Source organism: Salvelinus alpinus, chromosome 7, assembly GCF_045679555.1.
Source record: "Salvelinus alpinus chromosome 7, SLU_Salpinus.1, whole genome shotgun sequence".
Classification (NCBI taxonomy): Eukaryota; Metazoa; Chordata; class Actinopteri; order Salmoniformes; family Salmonidae; genus Salvelinus; species Salvelinus alpinus.
Genome location: NC_092092.1, coordinates 74,211,606 through 74,228,383, shown reverse-complemented (window position 1 = coordinate 74,228,383; position 16,778 = coordinate 74,211,606). Strand labels below are relative to the sequence as shown.

At 46.1% G+C, this 16,778-nt stretch overlaps 1 protein-coding gene across 3 annotated transcripts in view; it reads left to right on the top strand.

Moving 5' to 3' along the window:
• LOC139581650 (actin filament-associated protein 1-like 1) overlaps window positions 1-16,778 on the top strand; it is a 72,284-nt gene that overhangs the window by 29,867 nt on the left and 25,639 nt on the right. Inside the window, exon 1 of one of the 3 annotated variants that reach the window (XM_071411632.1) lies at window positions 4,673-4,832. The exons of 1 other annotated variant lie outside the window; for it this stretch is intronic. In XM_071411632.1, coding sequence (XP_071267733.1) covers window positions 4,802-4,832 — 31 coding nt within the window. In that variant the 5' untranslated portion in view covers window positions 4,673-4,801. Of the gene's footprint in view, window positions 1-4,672; window positions 4,833-8,613; window positions 8,720-16,778 lie in introns of those variants that run through there. One more of the 3 variants, XM_071411635.1, reaches the window with a different exon arrangement.

Sequence of the window (16,778 nt, the reverse complement as noted above, 5' to 3'; positions counted from 1 at the left end):
CACCCAGCTCACGTCCTGACCAACACTAAACAAGGAAAACACATAATAACTCTGGTCAGGACGTTACAGGCACATCGAAAATCTCTTCTATTTTGCAACCTGTATGGCGCAGCTGTCAATCTTTGGTCTTTAAATGAAATGTGTATATTTTTTAATTATCACAATTTTGGTCTTTAATGTAGGACCGACAAACAAGTTCCTTGCCTTCTCTCCTTTCCACTTGCCTCCTCCATTTTTGTGGTAATGCTGCAATCAGTTGGTTGTAGTTTTGGATTGAGCAGACATTTCCATAGATTTATTTTAGCTGCATGTGTGACAACTCCACCAGTCATATTTATGATATTCTTGAACAAAGATTATTAAAAAAAAAAATTATAACGTTTTTTTTTAAATCAGTTAGTGTATTTGAGTTTATCCATTATATTTGTTTTAAATTTTGTTTTGTCTTTTCTGGTGGATTAAACTGAAATGGCAACCAGCTTTCTATGACTTGTTTTAAAAATAGCAATATTCTGGAGATGATTTAATTCTCAAATAACTAAAAGTGAGAGGTTGTAATCTGAATAAAGGGATGTGGCTCAGTTGGTAGAGCATGGCGCTTGCAACGCCAGGGTTGTGGGTTCATTCCCCACGGGGGGACCAGGATGAATATGTATGAACATTCCAATTTGTAAGTCGCTCTGGATAAGAGCGTCTGCTAAATGACGTAAATGTAATAAGGCCATTTTTGAACATGGGATGAGACATCCTTACTAATCTGCTAGAGAACCAGTTCAGATTTAAGTACAACTTTTGTATGACTGAAGCCTTTAGTGAGAGGTTCAATTCTTTAATATTTAATCATGTCAGCCCTCCGAATTCATATTCATTAAATAAATCAGCCTGTTTAATTTTGTCTGGCTTGTCATTCCAAATAAAGTGAAATATTTTTTGCTTTCTGTGTAGGCAGGGCCATAAGTAAATAGGTAAACTAGGATATGACTAAATCATTTATCATGGTGTTTTTTCCACAAATAGACAGGTATTTATCTTTCCATGCTAGCAACATATTATCTATTTTTCTTTCTATTAAAATGTACAGTATTGTAGCTTTTTTTATTTCGGGATATGAGTACAGAGTACGTCCACTTCACCATCAGACCATTTTATTTGTATACTATACAGTACAGTAATGTAAAAGTAGTATTTATTAGCGATCCATTACGTAATATGGTACATTTATCATAGTTCAGGTGTACACCAGAGAGGTTAGAAAACGTATCTAGATCCTCTATGAGGCTGTGCAGGCATCCAGATAGCAGATGTAAAAGAAAACATGAATCATCAGCGTGCAATGACACCTTTGTTTTTAAGACCTGGATTTCTAGCCCATTGATATTGTTGGATCTGATTTTAATAGCTAACATTTCAATGGCCATAATAAAAAATATGCCGATAACGGACAACCTTGTTTCACTCCTCTTGACAGTTTTCAGATATTTTCAGAGATGTGACCATTATTTACTAATTTGAATTCAGGGTTACTATACACAAATTTAACCCATTGTATAAGAGATTCTCAAAAATTAAAATTCTCGAGGCATTTACATATAATTTCTAGTTGTACTTTATCAAAGGCCTTTTCAAAATCAGCTATGAATACTAGGCCCGTACCTCTGCCTACGTTCTTTTTTCTACATTTTTCTTATTTCTTATTTGTGTACTTGTTTGACATTCTACTACAGTGTAGGAGCTAGAAACACAAGCCTTCTGCTGCACCTGCTGTAACATCTGCTAAACTGTGTATGTGACCACTGCTCTACTGCAGAGGTCAGAGGTCACAGACATCATATGACCTCTCCTGTCAGGTCACAGCCATGCTCAGATCTGTAGTGTCATAGACATTAGGGGCGCGTAACATTAGGAAACAATAAACATGGAACGTGAAACATGTTGGGAATTAAATATCAAGAAAGGTCAACAGGAGAAGTGAACATAAATGTTTAAATTATGTTACCTTGTTCCAGAGTGATGCCTTTAACAGAAACTGATGGAAATCTGACCATTGATGTTACCTTGTTACAGTGTGATGCCTTTAGCAAAACCTGTTGGAAATCTGACCGTTGACATGATCATTCAGTCATAGGGTCTACATAACACAGTCATAATAAAGACATACAGTATCAACTGTCACAACCAATCATATCCATGTTTTAAAACAGAGATAAGGTTTGTCTTGAGATACCCAGACTACGGGTATGTTGTGGTCCTGTAACCAGGCAGATCCCAACCTGTCCAGAGGAGCAGTGGACTGAGAGAGCAATGGGCTGAGAGAGCAGTGGGCTGAGAGAAGAAGTAGACTGAGAGAGCAGTGGGCTGAGAGAGCAGTGGGCTGAGAGAAGAAGTAGACTGAGGGAGCAGAGGACTGAGAGAAGAAGTAGACTGAGAGAGCAGAGGACTGAGAGAGAAGTGGGCTGAGAGAAAAGTGGGCTGAGAGAGAAGTGGACTGAGAGAGCATTGGACTGAGAGAGCATTGGACTGAGAGAGCAGTGGACTGAGAGAGCATTGGACTGAGAGAGCAGTGGACTGAGAGAGCAGTGGGCTGAGAGAGCAGTGGGATGAGAGAAGAAGTGTGCTGAGAGAAGAAGTGGGCTGAGAGAGCAGTGGACTGATAGAGCAGTGAACTGAGAGAGTATTGGACTGAGAGAAGAAGTGGACTGAGAGAACAAGTGGACTGAGAGAGCAGTGGGCTGAGAGAAGAAGTGGGCTGAGAGAGTATTGGACTGAGAGAAGAAGTGGACTGAGAGAACAAGTGGACTGAGAGAGCAGTGGGCTGAGAGAAGAAGTGGGCTGAGAGAGCAGTGGACTGAGAGAAGAAGTGGACTGAGAGAGCAGTGGGCTGAGAGAAGAAGTGGGCTGAGAGAGCAGTGGGCTGAGAGAAGAAGTGGGCTGAGAGAGCAGTGGGCTGAGAGAGCAGTGGACTGAGAGAAGAAGTGGACTGATAGAGCAGTGGACTGAGAGAGAAGTGGGCTGATAGAGCAGTGGACTGAGAGAGAAGTGGGCTGAGAGAGCATTGGACTGAGAGAAGAAGTGGACTGAGAGAGCAGTGGGCTGAGAGAACAGTGGGCTGAGAGAGAAGTGGACTGAGAGAGCAGTGGGCTGAGAGAACAGTGGGCTGAGAGAGAAGTGGACTGAGAGAGCAGTGGGCTGAGAGAAGAAGTGGACTGAGAGAGCAGTGGGCTGAGAGAGAAGTGGGCTGAGAGAACAGTGGGCTGAGAGAACAGTGGGCTGAGAGAACAGTGGGCTGAGAGAGAAGTGGGCTGAGAGAGCAGTGGGCTGAGAGAGAAGTGGACTGAGAGAACAGTGAGCTGAGAGAGAAGTGGACTGAGAGAGCAGTGGGCTGAGAGAGAAGTGGGCTGAGAGAACAGTGGGCTGAGAGAACAGTGGGCTGAGAGAACAGTGGGCTGAGAGAGAAGTGGACTGAGAGAGCAGTGGGCTGAGAGATTAGTGGACTGAGAGACAGACAAAGAGACAAATGGGCTCTCCTTGGAGAGACGATGGGGAGAGCTGATATGGACAGCTTATCTGAATGCCTTACCTATGAGGCATCCGTGAAACAGACTCACTCAGGTGTGTGTGTGTGTGCGTGTGCGTGTGTGTGTGGTACCAGTGTGAGAAGAGGTACTGTGCAGCATGTTTGGTCATGCTCTAGGCTCCAGGCTTGGCCTCAGGGCAGACTCACACACGTCTTCTACTGAGGAGTCTGAACATGTCTCTTTCTCTCTATCTCTGCCCCTCTGCCCCGTCTCTCTCTCTCTCTCTCTCTCTCTCTCTCTCTCTCTCTCTCTCTCTCTCTCTCTCTCTCTCTCCCTCTCTCTCTCTCTTCACCTCTCTCTACATGGTTGAACAGTGTCACAGCATATCTACTCACCAGGGAGAAAGGGCCTTTGTAGTGCTCCATATTTCCCAAACAATTGCCTAGCCACTTGGGTTGTGTAATAGGCAGCAGGTAGCCTAGTGGTTAAGCGAGTTGGGCCAGTAACTGAAGGTCGCTGATTCAAATCCTTGAGCTGTCTAGGTGAAAAGTCGGTCAATGTGCCCTTGAGCAAGGCACTGAACTCTAATGTCTTCTGTAAATTGCTGTGGATAAGAGTGTCTGTTAAAATGGTTTGAGATTGTACCAGATAAACTCACCTACAGAGGCCTCTTACACTTTCAATGTAACACATTATTCTTATACTGGACTGTTACTGTTAAGATGCAGGTGTCATTCAAATACACAGCAAATATATAAGGTATTTTTAAATGTGTAAAGAGGCAGGTTTAATTCCTGGTTTCGTGTGTAACTATTTGTGAATCTATCTTTAGTGAGAGTGACAGAATGTGTTAGGCATTAATGAAAGCTGGAGCTAGCTGGGGGTTGTGTGTGTGTGTGTGTGTGTGTGTGTGTGTGTGTGTGTGTGTGTGTGTGTGTGTGTGTGTGTGTGTGTGTGTGTGTGTGTGTGTGTGTGTGTGTGTGTGTGTGTGTGTGTGTGTGTGTGTGTGTGTGTGTGTGTGTGTGTGTGTGTGTGTCCGTGTCATCCCCCTGCTGTAATCCCAGCACCTTGGAAAGGCTCACACAAACACACAACCATCATCACCCCTCCCCACAGAGAAAGAGAGAGAGGGAGGAGAGATAACACACCAGGGAGGGAGGGAGGAAGTCCCTTGGGGTTCAACAGTAGTCAGACTCACCTCAAAACTACAGAGGAAGACTTTTTAACATTCACCTTTTATTCAGATTAATGAAAAATATGAATGTATTTGTCCTAACATTGGAATAATGGTGGGCCTCTCTTCTTCATCTGCTAATGGTAGGTACGAAAGTAAACTTTTTGAGAAAACTGGTTTTACTTTTCTCACAGTTAAGTATGATCCAGTTAACCGTTTTGGTTCTTTGTGTGATACATTTGTGTTCGTTTTCTTTCTTTAGTGTGCTAGCCTTTTAGCCTGTTAGCCTGTTAGCCTGTTTGTGGTTTTAGTCTTTACTCGCAAAGTGGCAAAGTAGCAGAGACAAAACAGACAATCAGACTAGAAAACTGTCTCGTAAACAGTCTTGTAAACTGTAGTAGTGTAATACTGTGATTAGACTAGTAAACTGTAGTAGTGTAATACTGTGATTAGACTAGTAAACTGTAGTAGTGTAATACTGTGATTAGACTAGTAAACTGTAGTAGTGTAATACTGTGATTAGACTAGTAAACTGTAGTAGTGTAATACTGTGATTAGACTAGTAAACTGTAGTAGTGTAATACTGTGATTAGACTAGTAAACTGTAGTAGTGTAATACTGTGATCAGGCTAGTAAACTGTAGTACTGTAACACTGTGATTAGACTAGTAAACTGTAGTTCTGTAACACTGTGATTAGACTAGTAAACTGTAGTTCTGTAACACTGTGATTAGACTAGTAAACTGTAGTTCTGTAACACTGTGATTAGACTAGTAAACTGTAGTACTGTAACACTGTGATTAGACTAGTAAACTGTAGTAGTGTAATACTGTGATTAGACTAGTAAACTGTAGTAGTGTAATACTGTGATTAGACTAGTAAACTGTAGTAGTGTCATATTGTGATTATACTAGTAAACTGTAGTAGTGTAATACTGTGATTAGACTAGTAAACTGTAGTAGTGTAATACTGTGATTAGACTAGTAAACTGTAGTTCTGTAACACTGTGATTAGACTAGTAAACTGTAGTAGTGTAATACTGTGATTATACTAGTAAACTGTAGTTCTGTAATACTGTGATTATACTAGTAAACTGTAGTAGTGTAATATTGTGATTAGACTAGTAAACTGTAGTAGTGTCATATTGTGATTATACTAGTAAACTGTAGTAGTGTCATATTGTGATTATACTAGTAAACTGTAGTAGTGTCATATTGTGATTAGACTAGTAAACTGTAGTAGTGTCATATTGTGATCATACTAGTAAACTGTAGTAGTGTCATATTGTGATCATACTAGTAAACTGTAGTAGTGTCATATTGTGATTAGACTAGTAAACTGTAGTAGTGTCATATTGTGATTAGACTAGTAAACTGTAGTAGTGTAATACTGTGATCATACTAGTAAACTGTAGTAGTGTCATATTGTGATTAGACTAGTAAACTGTAGTAGTGTCATATTGTGATCATACTAGTAAACTGTAGTAGTGTCATATTGTGATTAGACTAGTAAACTGTAGTAGTGTCATATTGTGATCATACTAGTAAACTGTAGTAGTGTCATATTGTGATTAGACTAGTAAACTGTAGTAGTGTCATATTGTGATTAGACTAGTAAACTGTAGTAGTGTCATATTGTGATCATACTAGTAAACTGTAGTAGTGTCATATTGTGATCATACTAGTAAACTGTAGTAGTGTCATATTGTGATTAGACTAGTAAACTGTAGTAGTGTCATATTGTGATTAGACTAGTAAACTGTAGTAGTGTCATATTGTGATTAGACTAGTAAACTGTAGTAGTGTCATATTGTGATCATACTAGTAAACTGTAGTAGTGTCATATTGTGATTAGACTAGTAAACTGTAGTAGTGTCATATTGTGATTAGACTAGTAAACTGTAGTAGTGTCATATTGTGATCATACTAGTAAACTGTAGTAGTGTCATATTGTGATCATACTAGTAAACTGTAGTAGTGTCATATTGTGATTAGACTAGTAAACTGTAGTAGTGTCATATTGTGATTAGACTAGTAAACTGTAGTAGTGTCATATTGTGATCATACTAGTAAACTGTAGTAGTGTCATATTGTGATTAGACTAGTAAACTGTAGTAGTGTCATATTGTGATCATACTAGTAAACTGTAGTAGTGTCATATTGTGATTAGACTAGTAAACTGTAGTAGTGTCATATTGTGATTAGACTAGTAAACTGTAATACTGTCATATTGTGATTAGACTAGTAAACTGTAGTAGTGTCATATTGTGATTAGACTAGTAAACTCCAGTAGTGTCATATTGTGATTAGACTAGTAAACTGTAGTAGTGCCTCACTGTAACACCGAGCTGGCAGTATGCTCTGCTAACGCTTGTTTTAAATACCAGGGGGACTCACTGTTAAATAAACTATTATCTCCTAGACCACTCACCTCTCTCTCTCTCTCTCTCTCTCTCTCTCTCTCTCTCTCTCTCTCTCTCTCTCTCTCTCTCTCTCTCTCTCTCTCTCTCTCTCTCTCTCTCTCTCTCTCTCTCTCTCTCTCTCTCTCTCTCTCTCTCTCTCTCTCTCTCTCTCTCTCTCTCTCTCTCTCTCTCTCTCATTCTCTCTCTCTCTCTCTCTCTCTTTCACTCTCTCTCACTCTCTGTCACTCTCTGTCACTCCCTCCCTCTCTCTCCCTCTCTCTCTCTCTCTCTCTCTCTCTCTCTCTCTCTCTCTCTCTCTCTCTCTCTCTCTCTGTCACTCTCTGTCACTCCCTCTCTCAATTCAATTAAATTCAAAGGGTTTCCGGCTAGAATAGCAATTTACAACATTAACAATGTCTACATTATATTTCTGATAATTTGATGTTATTTTAATAGACAAAAAATAGAAACAAGGACATTTCTAAGTGACCCCAAACGTTTGAATGGTGGTGCGTGTTTACATTGTTATAGAGACGTTTCAAATGTTTTATTACGTCTATATACAGTGTTGTAACGATGTGCAAATAGTTCAACAAGGTAACAAGGTGTGGAATGTATCTTCTGAGTTTAACAGTGTTTGTCAAAGCAGTGTTAAATAGTGAAGAGTGTGGGCCTCCCCCTAGTCACGTATCAAATGGCACCATATTCCTTATATAGTGCACTACTTTAGACCATGTCAAAGTGGTGTAGTGCGGTATATAGGGAATGGGTTTGCCAATTGGGATGCAACCTTTGTTTCTGAGCCTCCGTCTCTGAGCCTCCGTCTCTGAGCCTCCGTCTCTGAGCCTCCGTCTCTGAGCCTCCGTCTCCGAGCCTCCGTCTCCGAGCCTCCGTCTCCGAGCCTCCGTCTCTGAGCCTCCGTCTCTGCTTTGAAATGCTTATGAAGGTCTTCTTTATGGCTGTGGTCCGGATACAATGCTGCTCTTCCAACAATGTTTTCCTGTTGAAACAACAGAAGTAAACATGAGTCATGAAATAGACTAAGAACTACCAGTCTACTACAACTCTACAGGTGATCAATCTCTGTTATGAGTGGCACATCTTTGTTGATGCAGCTGGTTTTGTTCTCAACACTAAAGCTCGAGCCCCCCCCTCCCCCTTGTTTTGATGTGGCATTATCAGCTCAGAGCGAGTGTGTTTCCCCTGGGGTGGAATGCATGGACACCTCTCTCCCCTCCCTGTTTGTCTTGGCGTGGATACACACACACACACACACACACACACACACACACACACACACACACACACACACACACACACACACACACACACACACACACACACACACACACACACACACACACACACACACACACACACACACACACAGGTGCAGCTAAATTTAAGGGATTGTAATCCTTTGGATTGGTGGGAAACAGATTGAGGTGATGCTGGTTCTATCCTTATGTAACAGTGTTGCTTCCGTCCCTCTCCTCACCCCTACCTGGGCTCGAACCAGGGACCCTCTGCACTCACCAACAACTGCCTCCCACGAAGCATCATTACCCATCGCTCCACAAAAGCCACGGCTCTTGCAGAGCAAGGAAAACAACTACTTCAAGGTCTCAGAGTGAGTGACGTCTTCAATTGAAACGCTATTAGCTCGCACCCCGCCAACTATCAATCAATCAAATGTATTTATAAAGCCCTTCTTACATCAGCTGATATCACAAAGTGCTGTAGAGAAACCCAGCCTAAAACCCCAAACAGTAAGAAATGCAGGTGTAGAAGCACAGTGGCTAGGAAAAACTCCCTAGAAAGGCAGGAACCTAGGAAGAAACCTAGAGAGAATCCAGGCTATGAGGGGTGGCCAGTCCTCTTCTGGCTGTGGCGGGTGGAGATTATAACAGAACATGGCCAAGATGTTAAAATGTTCATAGATGACCAGCAGGGTCATAATAATAATAATCACAGTGGTTGTCGAGGATGCAACAGGTCAGCACCTCAGGAGTAATGTCAGTTGGCTTTTCATAGCTGACCATTCAGAGTATCTCTACCACACCTGCTGTCTCTAGAGAGTTTAAAACAACAGGTCTGGGACAAGGTAGAAAGTCCGGTGAACAGGTCAGGGTTCCATAGCCGCAGGCAGAACAGTTGAAACTGGAGCAGCATCTTGACCAGGTGGACTTGGGACAGAAAGGAGTCATCAGGCCAGTTAGTCCTGTGGCATGGTCCTAGGGCTCAGATCCTCAGAGAGAAAGAGAGCGAGAGAGAGAGAGAGAGAGAGAGAGGGAGAGAGTTAGAGAAAGAGAAATAGAGAGAATTAGAGAGAGCATACTGAATTTCACACAGGACACCGGATAAGACAGGAGAAATACTCCAGATAAAACAGACTGACCCTAGCCCCCCGACACATAAACCACTGCAGCATATATACTGGAGGCTGAGACAGGAGGGGTCAGGAGACCCTGTGGCCCCATCCGACGATACCCCCGGACAGGGCCAAGCAGGCAGGATATAACCCCACCCACTTTGCCAAAGCACAGCCCCCACACCACTAGAGGGATATCTTCATCCACCAACTTACTATCCTGAGACAAGGCCGAGTATAGCCCACAAAGATCTCACCCACGGCACGAACCCATGGGGGGTTCGCGCCAACCTGGACAGGAAGATCAACTAGCCATTTCACACCGGTTCCACTTATCCAGACAAACAGACAGACCACACCAAGCTCCAACTGGCAGTGGAGAGATCATCCTGGTTGGTTTATGTGATTCATAATGGGGTAGTAATAACATAGGTCATTGAGTATTCAAATAGGGAGGTGTTCTTCATGCTTGGCATTGCAGTGTATTCTGACTTTTTTCTCATGCTAGAGCTGTTATTAAGGGTTTTTCCTTTGTTGGTCTTCCTTATACAAACAGTGTTGGTATTTGACAAGATTGATGACAAGGCCTTTGGGAAATATTGTCCAGCATGCTGCTGCCCTCTCTCTCTCTCTCTCTCTCTCTCTCTCTCTCTCTCTCTCTCTCTCTCTCTCTCTCTCTCTCTCTCTCTCTCTCTCTCTCTCTCTCTCTCTCTCTCTCTCTCTCTCTCTCTCTCTCTCTCTCTCTCTCTCTCTCTCTCTCTCTCCCCCTCTCCCTCTCTCCCCCTCTCCCTCCTTTAGTTAGTTCAATTCCCTTCCTCTATCGAGGGTGAGTCCCAGCAAAGACAAGCAGTTGGTTGACTTGGCAGGCTCTCTCTCTCTCCATCTCTTTCCCTCTATCTCTTTAATCCCTACCTCCCTCTCGCTCTTGCTCTCTCTCTCTCTCTCTTTCCCTAAAAAAAATAAATACAAATAAAAATGTTATCTCTCTCTCTATTTCCCTCCCTCTTTTCACAGTTAGCTCGTTGGACCAGATTATCTCCCCACTTGGTCCATGTTTCCTGCCTGGGCCAGCTATAGGTCATGGACTGGGGCAGGATTTTCTTTGTTTGGTAGAAGACTGCATTTCAACAAATCCTTTTTCAGTGACTATACATAAACACACACACCCACTGGTGGGAGTGCCCTGCAGCTGTGAGGAGTGAGTGAGGAAGTGTGTGTATCTAGTAGGAGGTGTATCAATAACAAATAGTGTCTTTGTGTTTCACTGTTGAGGCCCCCTGGTTCAGGAACTCAATCTGTTTCACTGCTGAGGCCCCCTGGTTCAGGAACTCAATCTGTTTCACTGCTGAGGCGCCCTGGTTCAGGAACTCAATCTGTTTCACTGCTGAGGCGCCCTGGTTCAGGAACTCAATCTGTTTCACTGCTGAGGCGCCCTGGTTCAGGAACTCAATCTGTTTCACTGCTGAGGCCCCCTGGTTCAGGAACTCAATCTGTTTCACTGCTGAGGCGCCCTGGTTCAGGAACTCAATCTGTTTCACTGCTGAGGCGCCCTGGTTCAGGAACTCAATCTGTTTCACTGCTGAGGCCCCCTGGTTCAGCAACTCAATCTATTTCACTGCTGAGGCGCCCTGGTTCAGGAACTCAATCTGTTTCACTGCTGAGGCGCCCTGGTTCAGGAACTCAATCTCTTTCACTGCTGAGGCCCCCTGGTTCAGCAACTCAATCTGTTTCACTGCTGAGGCGCCCTGGTTCAGGAACTCAATCTGTTTCACTGCTGAGGCGCCCTGGTTCAGCAACTCAATCTATTTCACTGCTGAGGCGCCCTGGTTCAGGAACTCAATCTGTTTCACTGCTGAGGCGCCCTGGTTCAGGAACTCAATCTCTTTCACTGCTGAGGCGCCCTGGCTCAGGAACTCAATCTGTTTCACTGCTGAGGCGCCCTGGTTCAGGAACTCAATCTGTTTCACTGCTGAGGCGCCCTGATTCAGGAACTCAATCTGTTCATGTTTGACCCAGTGGGTTTGACACTGGGTCGTCTGCGTTTGTCTGCATCTCAGAAAGCATGTTAACATGTCTGCTATGTGTGTGACTAAATGCTGGTGTGTATTTTATTTAAAAAATGTATTTCACCTTTATTTAACCAGGTAGGCCAGTTGAGAACAAGTTCTCATTTACAACTGCGACCTGGCCAAGATAAAGCAAAGCAGTGTGACAAAAACAACAACACAGAGTTACACATAAACAAACATACAGTCAATAACACAATAGAAAAATCTATGTACAGTGTGTGCAAATGTAGAAGTAAAGCAATAAATAGGCCATGGAGGCAAAATAATAACAATTTAGCATTAACACTGGAGTGATAGATGTGCAGATGATGATGTGCAAGTAGAGATACTGGGGAGGAAAAGAGCAAGAGGATAAGTAACAATATGGGGATGAGGTAGTTGGGTGTGCTATTTACAGATTGGCTGTGTACAGGTACAGTGATCGGTAAGCTGCTCTGACAGCTGATGCTTAAAGTTAGAGAGGGAGATAAAAGACTCCAGCTTCAGTGATTTTTGCAATTCATTCCAGTCATTGTCAGCAGAGAACTGGAAGGAAAGGCGGCCAAAGGAAGTGTTGGCTTTGGGGATGACCAGTGAAATATACCTGCTGGACCGCATGCTACGGGTGGGTGTTGCTATGGTGACCAGCGAGCTGAGATAAGGCAGGGATTTACCTAGCAAAGACTTAGAGATGACCTGGAGCCAGTGGGTTTGGCGACGAATATGTAGTGAGGGCCAGCCAACAAGAGCATACAGGTCGCAGTGGTGGGTAGTATATGGGGCTTTGGTGACAAAACGGATGGCACTGTGATAGACTACATCCAGTTTGCTGAGTAGAGTGTTGGAGGCTATTTTGTAAATGACATTGCCGAAGTCAAGGATCGGTAGGATAGTCAGTTTTACAAGGGTATGTTTGGCAGCATGAGTGAAGGAGGCTTTGTTGCGAAATAGGAAGCCAATTCTAAATTTAATTTTGGATTGGAGATGCTTAATGTGAGTCTGGAAGGAGAGTTTACAGTCTATCCTGACACCTAGGTATTTATAGTTATAAATCACCCATGTCCGCGTCCACCTCCCATACCACCGGTGCCACCAGACATGAAGCTGGAAGTATGGGAGTAGGATCGATGGACCGCTCCTCGGTGTCATAGAGACGGGACAGCGCGTCAGCCTTAGTGTTAAGGGAACCTGGTCTATAGGAGATGGTGACCCTAAATCTGGTGAAAAACATGGCCCACCTTGCCTGACGAGGATTCAGTCTCCTCGCTGCCCGGATGTACTCCAGATTATGGTGGTCAGTCCAGATGAGAAAAGGATGTTTTTCCCCCTCAAGCCAATGTCTCCACACCTTCAGAGCTTTTACCACAGCCAACAACTCCCGGGCCCTCACGTCATAGTTTTGCTCCGCCGGACCGAGCTTCCCCGAGAAAAAGGCACAGGGGCGGAGCTTCGGTGGCGTGCCCGAGCGCCTCGGACACGTCCACCTCCACTATGAACGCCAAAGAGAGGTCCGGATGAGCCAATACGGGAGCATCGGTAAACAGCGCCTTCAGATGACTAAAAGCTCTGTCCGCCTCCGCAGACCACCACAAACGCACCGGCCCCCCCTTCAGCAGTGAGGTAATGAGAGCAGCCACCTGACCAAAACCCCGGATAAACCTCCGGTAGTAATTGGCAAACCCTAAAAACTTCTGCACCTCCTTTTCTGTGGTCGGAGTCGGCCAATTACGCACGGCTGCAACGCGGTCACACTCCATCACCACCCCAGATGTGGAAATGCGATAACCCAGGAAGGAAACGGCTTGTTTGGAGAACACACATTTCTCAGCCTTGACGTACAGGTCATGCTCCAGCAGTCACCCAAGTACCTTGCACACCAGAGACACATGCGCGGCGCGTGTGGCGGAATAGATCAGGATATCATCAATATACACCACCACACCCTGCCCGTGCAGGTCCCTGAGAATCTCGTCTGCGAAGGATTGAAAGACGGCTGGAGCATTTTTCAACCCATACGGCATGACGAGGTACTCATAATGGCCAGATGTGGTACTAAACGCGGTCTTCCACTCATCTCCCTCCCAGATACGCACCAAGTTATGCGCGCTCCTGAGATCCAGTTTTGTGAAAAAGCGCGCTCCGTGAAATGATTCCACCGCCGTAGCGATGAGAGGTAGTGGGTAACTAAACCCCACTGTGGTGGAATTTAGACCTCTATAATCAATGCACGGACGCAGACCTCCCTCCTTCTCCTTCACAAAAAAGAAACTCGAGGAGACGGGTGACGTGGAGGGCCGAATGTATCCCTGTCCCAGAGATTCAGCGACATATGTCTCCATAGCAACTGTCTCCTCCTGTGACAGTGGGTACACGTGACTCCTGGGAAGTGCTGCGTTTACCTGGAGGTTATCGCGCAATCCCCTTGTCGATGAGGTGGTAATTGGGTCGCCCTCTTCTTACAGAAGGCGATAGCCAAATCGGCATATTCTGAGGGAATGCGCACAGTGGAAACCTAGTCTGGACTCTCCACCGTCGTTGCACCAATGGAAACTCCTATACACCTACCTGAACACTCCTCTGACCATCCGTTTAGAGCCCCCTGTTTCCATGAAATCCTAGAATTGTGACTAGCCAGCCAGGGAATCCCCAGCACCACTGGAAATGCAGGCGAATCAATACGGAAGAGACTAATCCGCTCCCTATGATCCCCCTGCGTTACCATGTCCAGTGGAACCGTGGCTTCCCTGACCAGCCCTGACCCTAACGGTCGGCTATCTATGTAGTGCACGGGGAAGGGTTGGCCTATCGGCACCAGCGGAATCCCTAAACTACGAGCGAGTCTGCGATCCATAAAGTTCCCAGCTGCACCTGAATCGACTAGTGCCTTATGCTGGAAAGAGGGGGAAATCTTAGGAAAAGAGATTAGTAGGAACATGTGACCAACAGGGAGCTCTGGGTGAGTCTGGTGCTGACTCACCTGGGGTGTCCGAGAAGTGCTCTGCCTGCCCTCTCGACTCCCAGACGAGCTCCTCCAGCACCGATCGGCAGTGTGCCCTCTCCGACCACACCTGGTGCAGCAGGAGCCTCCTCCTCCAGTTCCCCTCGATGCGGCCCCCCCTAACTCCATGGATGCTTGAGCGGGAGGGCTGGGGGGTGGAACAAACAGGACCCGCTCTGGACGCCCGCGGGCAGCTAGCAGGTTGTCCAGTCGGATCGACTTGTCTATGAGCTCGTCCAGGGTGAGGGTGGCGTCCCGACAAGCTAGCTCCCTGTGGACATCCTCCCGGAGGCTACACCGGTAGTGGTCCATCAGGGCCCTGTCGTTCCACCCCGCTCCAGCGGCCAGGATCCAAAACTCCAGCGTGAAGTCCTGCGCGCTCCTCGTCTCCTCCCTAAGGTGGAACAGCCGTTCACCCGCCGCTTGGCCCTCTGGTGGGTGGTCGAACACGGCCCGGAACCGGCGGGTGAACTCAGGGTAGTGGTCCCTTGCGGAGTCTGGACTCTCCCAAACCGTGTTGGCCCACTCCAGGGCTCTGCCCGTCAGACAGGAGACGACTCTCCTCGCCTGAAGGAGTTGAGCGAACGGTAGCCAGGTACAGCTCTAGCTGGAGCAAGAATCCCTTGCACCCGGCCGCCGTTCCATCGTACTCCCTCGGGGGCGTGAACCGAAGAGCGCTGGGTCCGTACGCCGCCGGAGAAGTAGGTAGAGCAGGCGGAGGAGGAGCTGGAGACGAGGTAGGGAGACCACATTCTCTCCATCATCTGGTCCATCGCCGTCCCTATTCGGTGTAGGATGGCCGTGTGATGGAGGACACGCTCTTCCATAGATGGTAGGGGGGCGCAGCTGCTCCTGCTGACCATGCTAGGTTGCGGGCTTCTGTCACGTTAGCTAGGAGTGGTGGGTGTGGAGTCAGGCGCAGAGAGCAGAGGTTCCAGAAAATACGTATTTATTCCCAAAAATGGTCACGCCAAAAACAACAGGCACAAATGACCAACAAAACAGGACACCAAACAATCCGTAATGGAACAGAACACAAAACCTCCACTGACAGAACAGAAAATAAGCCCGCACAAAAGCAGACGGGCCTTGAAGGCTTAAATAGCCCCGAATTAACCATAAACAAGGAACAGGTGAAAACAATACAGACAAAACCAACAGAAAAGGGAAAAGGAATCGGTGGAAGCTAGTAGACCGGTGACGACGACCGCCGAGCGCCGCCCGAACAGGGAGAGGAGCCACCTTCGGTGGAAGTCATGACAGTTAGAGGCAGAGAATCCCAGTGGAGAGAGTGGAACCGGCCAGACAGAGAGAGCAAGGGTGGTTCGTCTCTCCAGTGCTTTTCCGTTCACCTTCACACCCCTGGGCTAGACTACACTCAATCATAGAACCTACTGAAGAAATGAGTCTTCAATAAAGACTTAAAGGTTGAGACCGAGTCTGCGTCTCTCACATGGGTAGTCAGACCATTCCATAAAAATGGAGCTCTACAGGAGAAAGCCCTGCCTCCAGCTGTGTGCTGATAAATTCTAGGGACATCCCGTGTCTGAACAGTTTTGCTCCCTTACTGAAGACATCGTTTTCTGATGTGGGCCCTCCTCTGGGCTTAACAACCTACTGCCAGGCAATTATCATACGTATCTGCAGAGAACAGCCGGTCAGAGAGTGTGAGTGTGGGCATGCGTCTGTGGGCATTGGTCTGTGGACATGCGTCTGTGGGCATGCGTCTGTGGGCATTGGTCTGTGGACATGCGTCTGTGGGCATGCGTCTGTGGGCATTGGTCTGTGGACATGCGTCTGTGGGCATGCGTGTGTGTGTGGGCATGCGTGTGTGTGTGGGCATGCGTCTGTGGGCATGTGTCTGTGGGAATTGGTCTGTGGGCGTGCGTCTGTGGGCATGCGTCTGTGGGCATGCGCCTGTGGGCATTGGTCTGTGGGCGTGCGACTGTGGGCATGCGTCTGTGGGCATTGGTCTGTGGACATGCGTCTGTGGGCATGCGTCTGTGGGCATTGGTCTGTGGACATGCGTCTGTGGGCATGCGTGTGTGTGTGGGCATGCGTGTGTGTGTATATGTAACAGCTTGCTTCTCTACCAATCCGATTCTCTTCCATCTTAATGAAACATGGACATCCTCACACACTGTCTGAGTAGCTGGCATATCAAATCAGTTGAGGCACGCCGATTTACTCCACTGTGTGTGAGGAGAGGGGGAGAGATGTCTTGGCCTAGACCACTCTTTCTCACAGCCATTGTATGGACATCTGGGTTTCC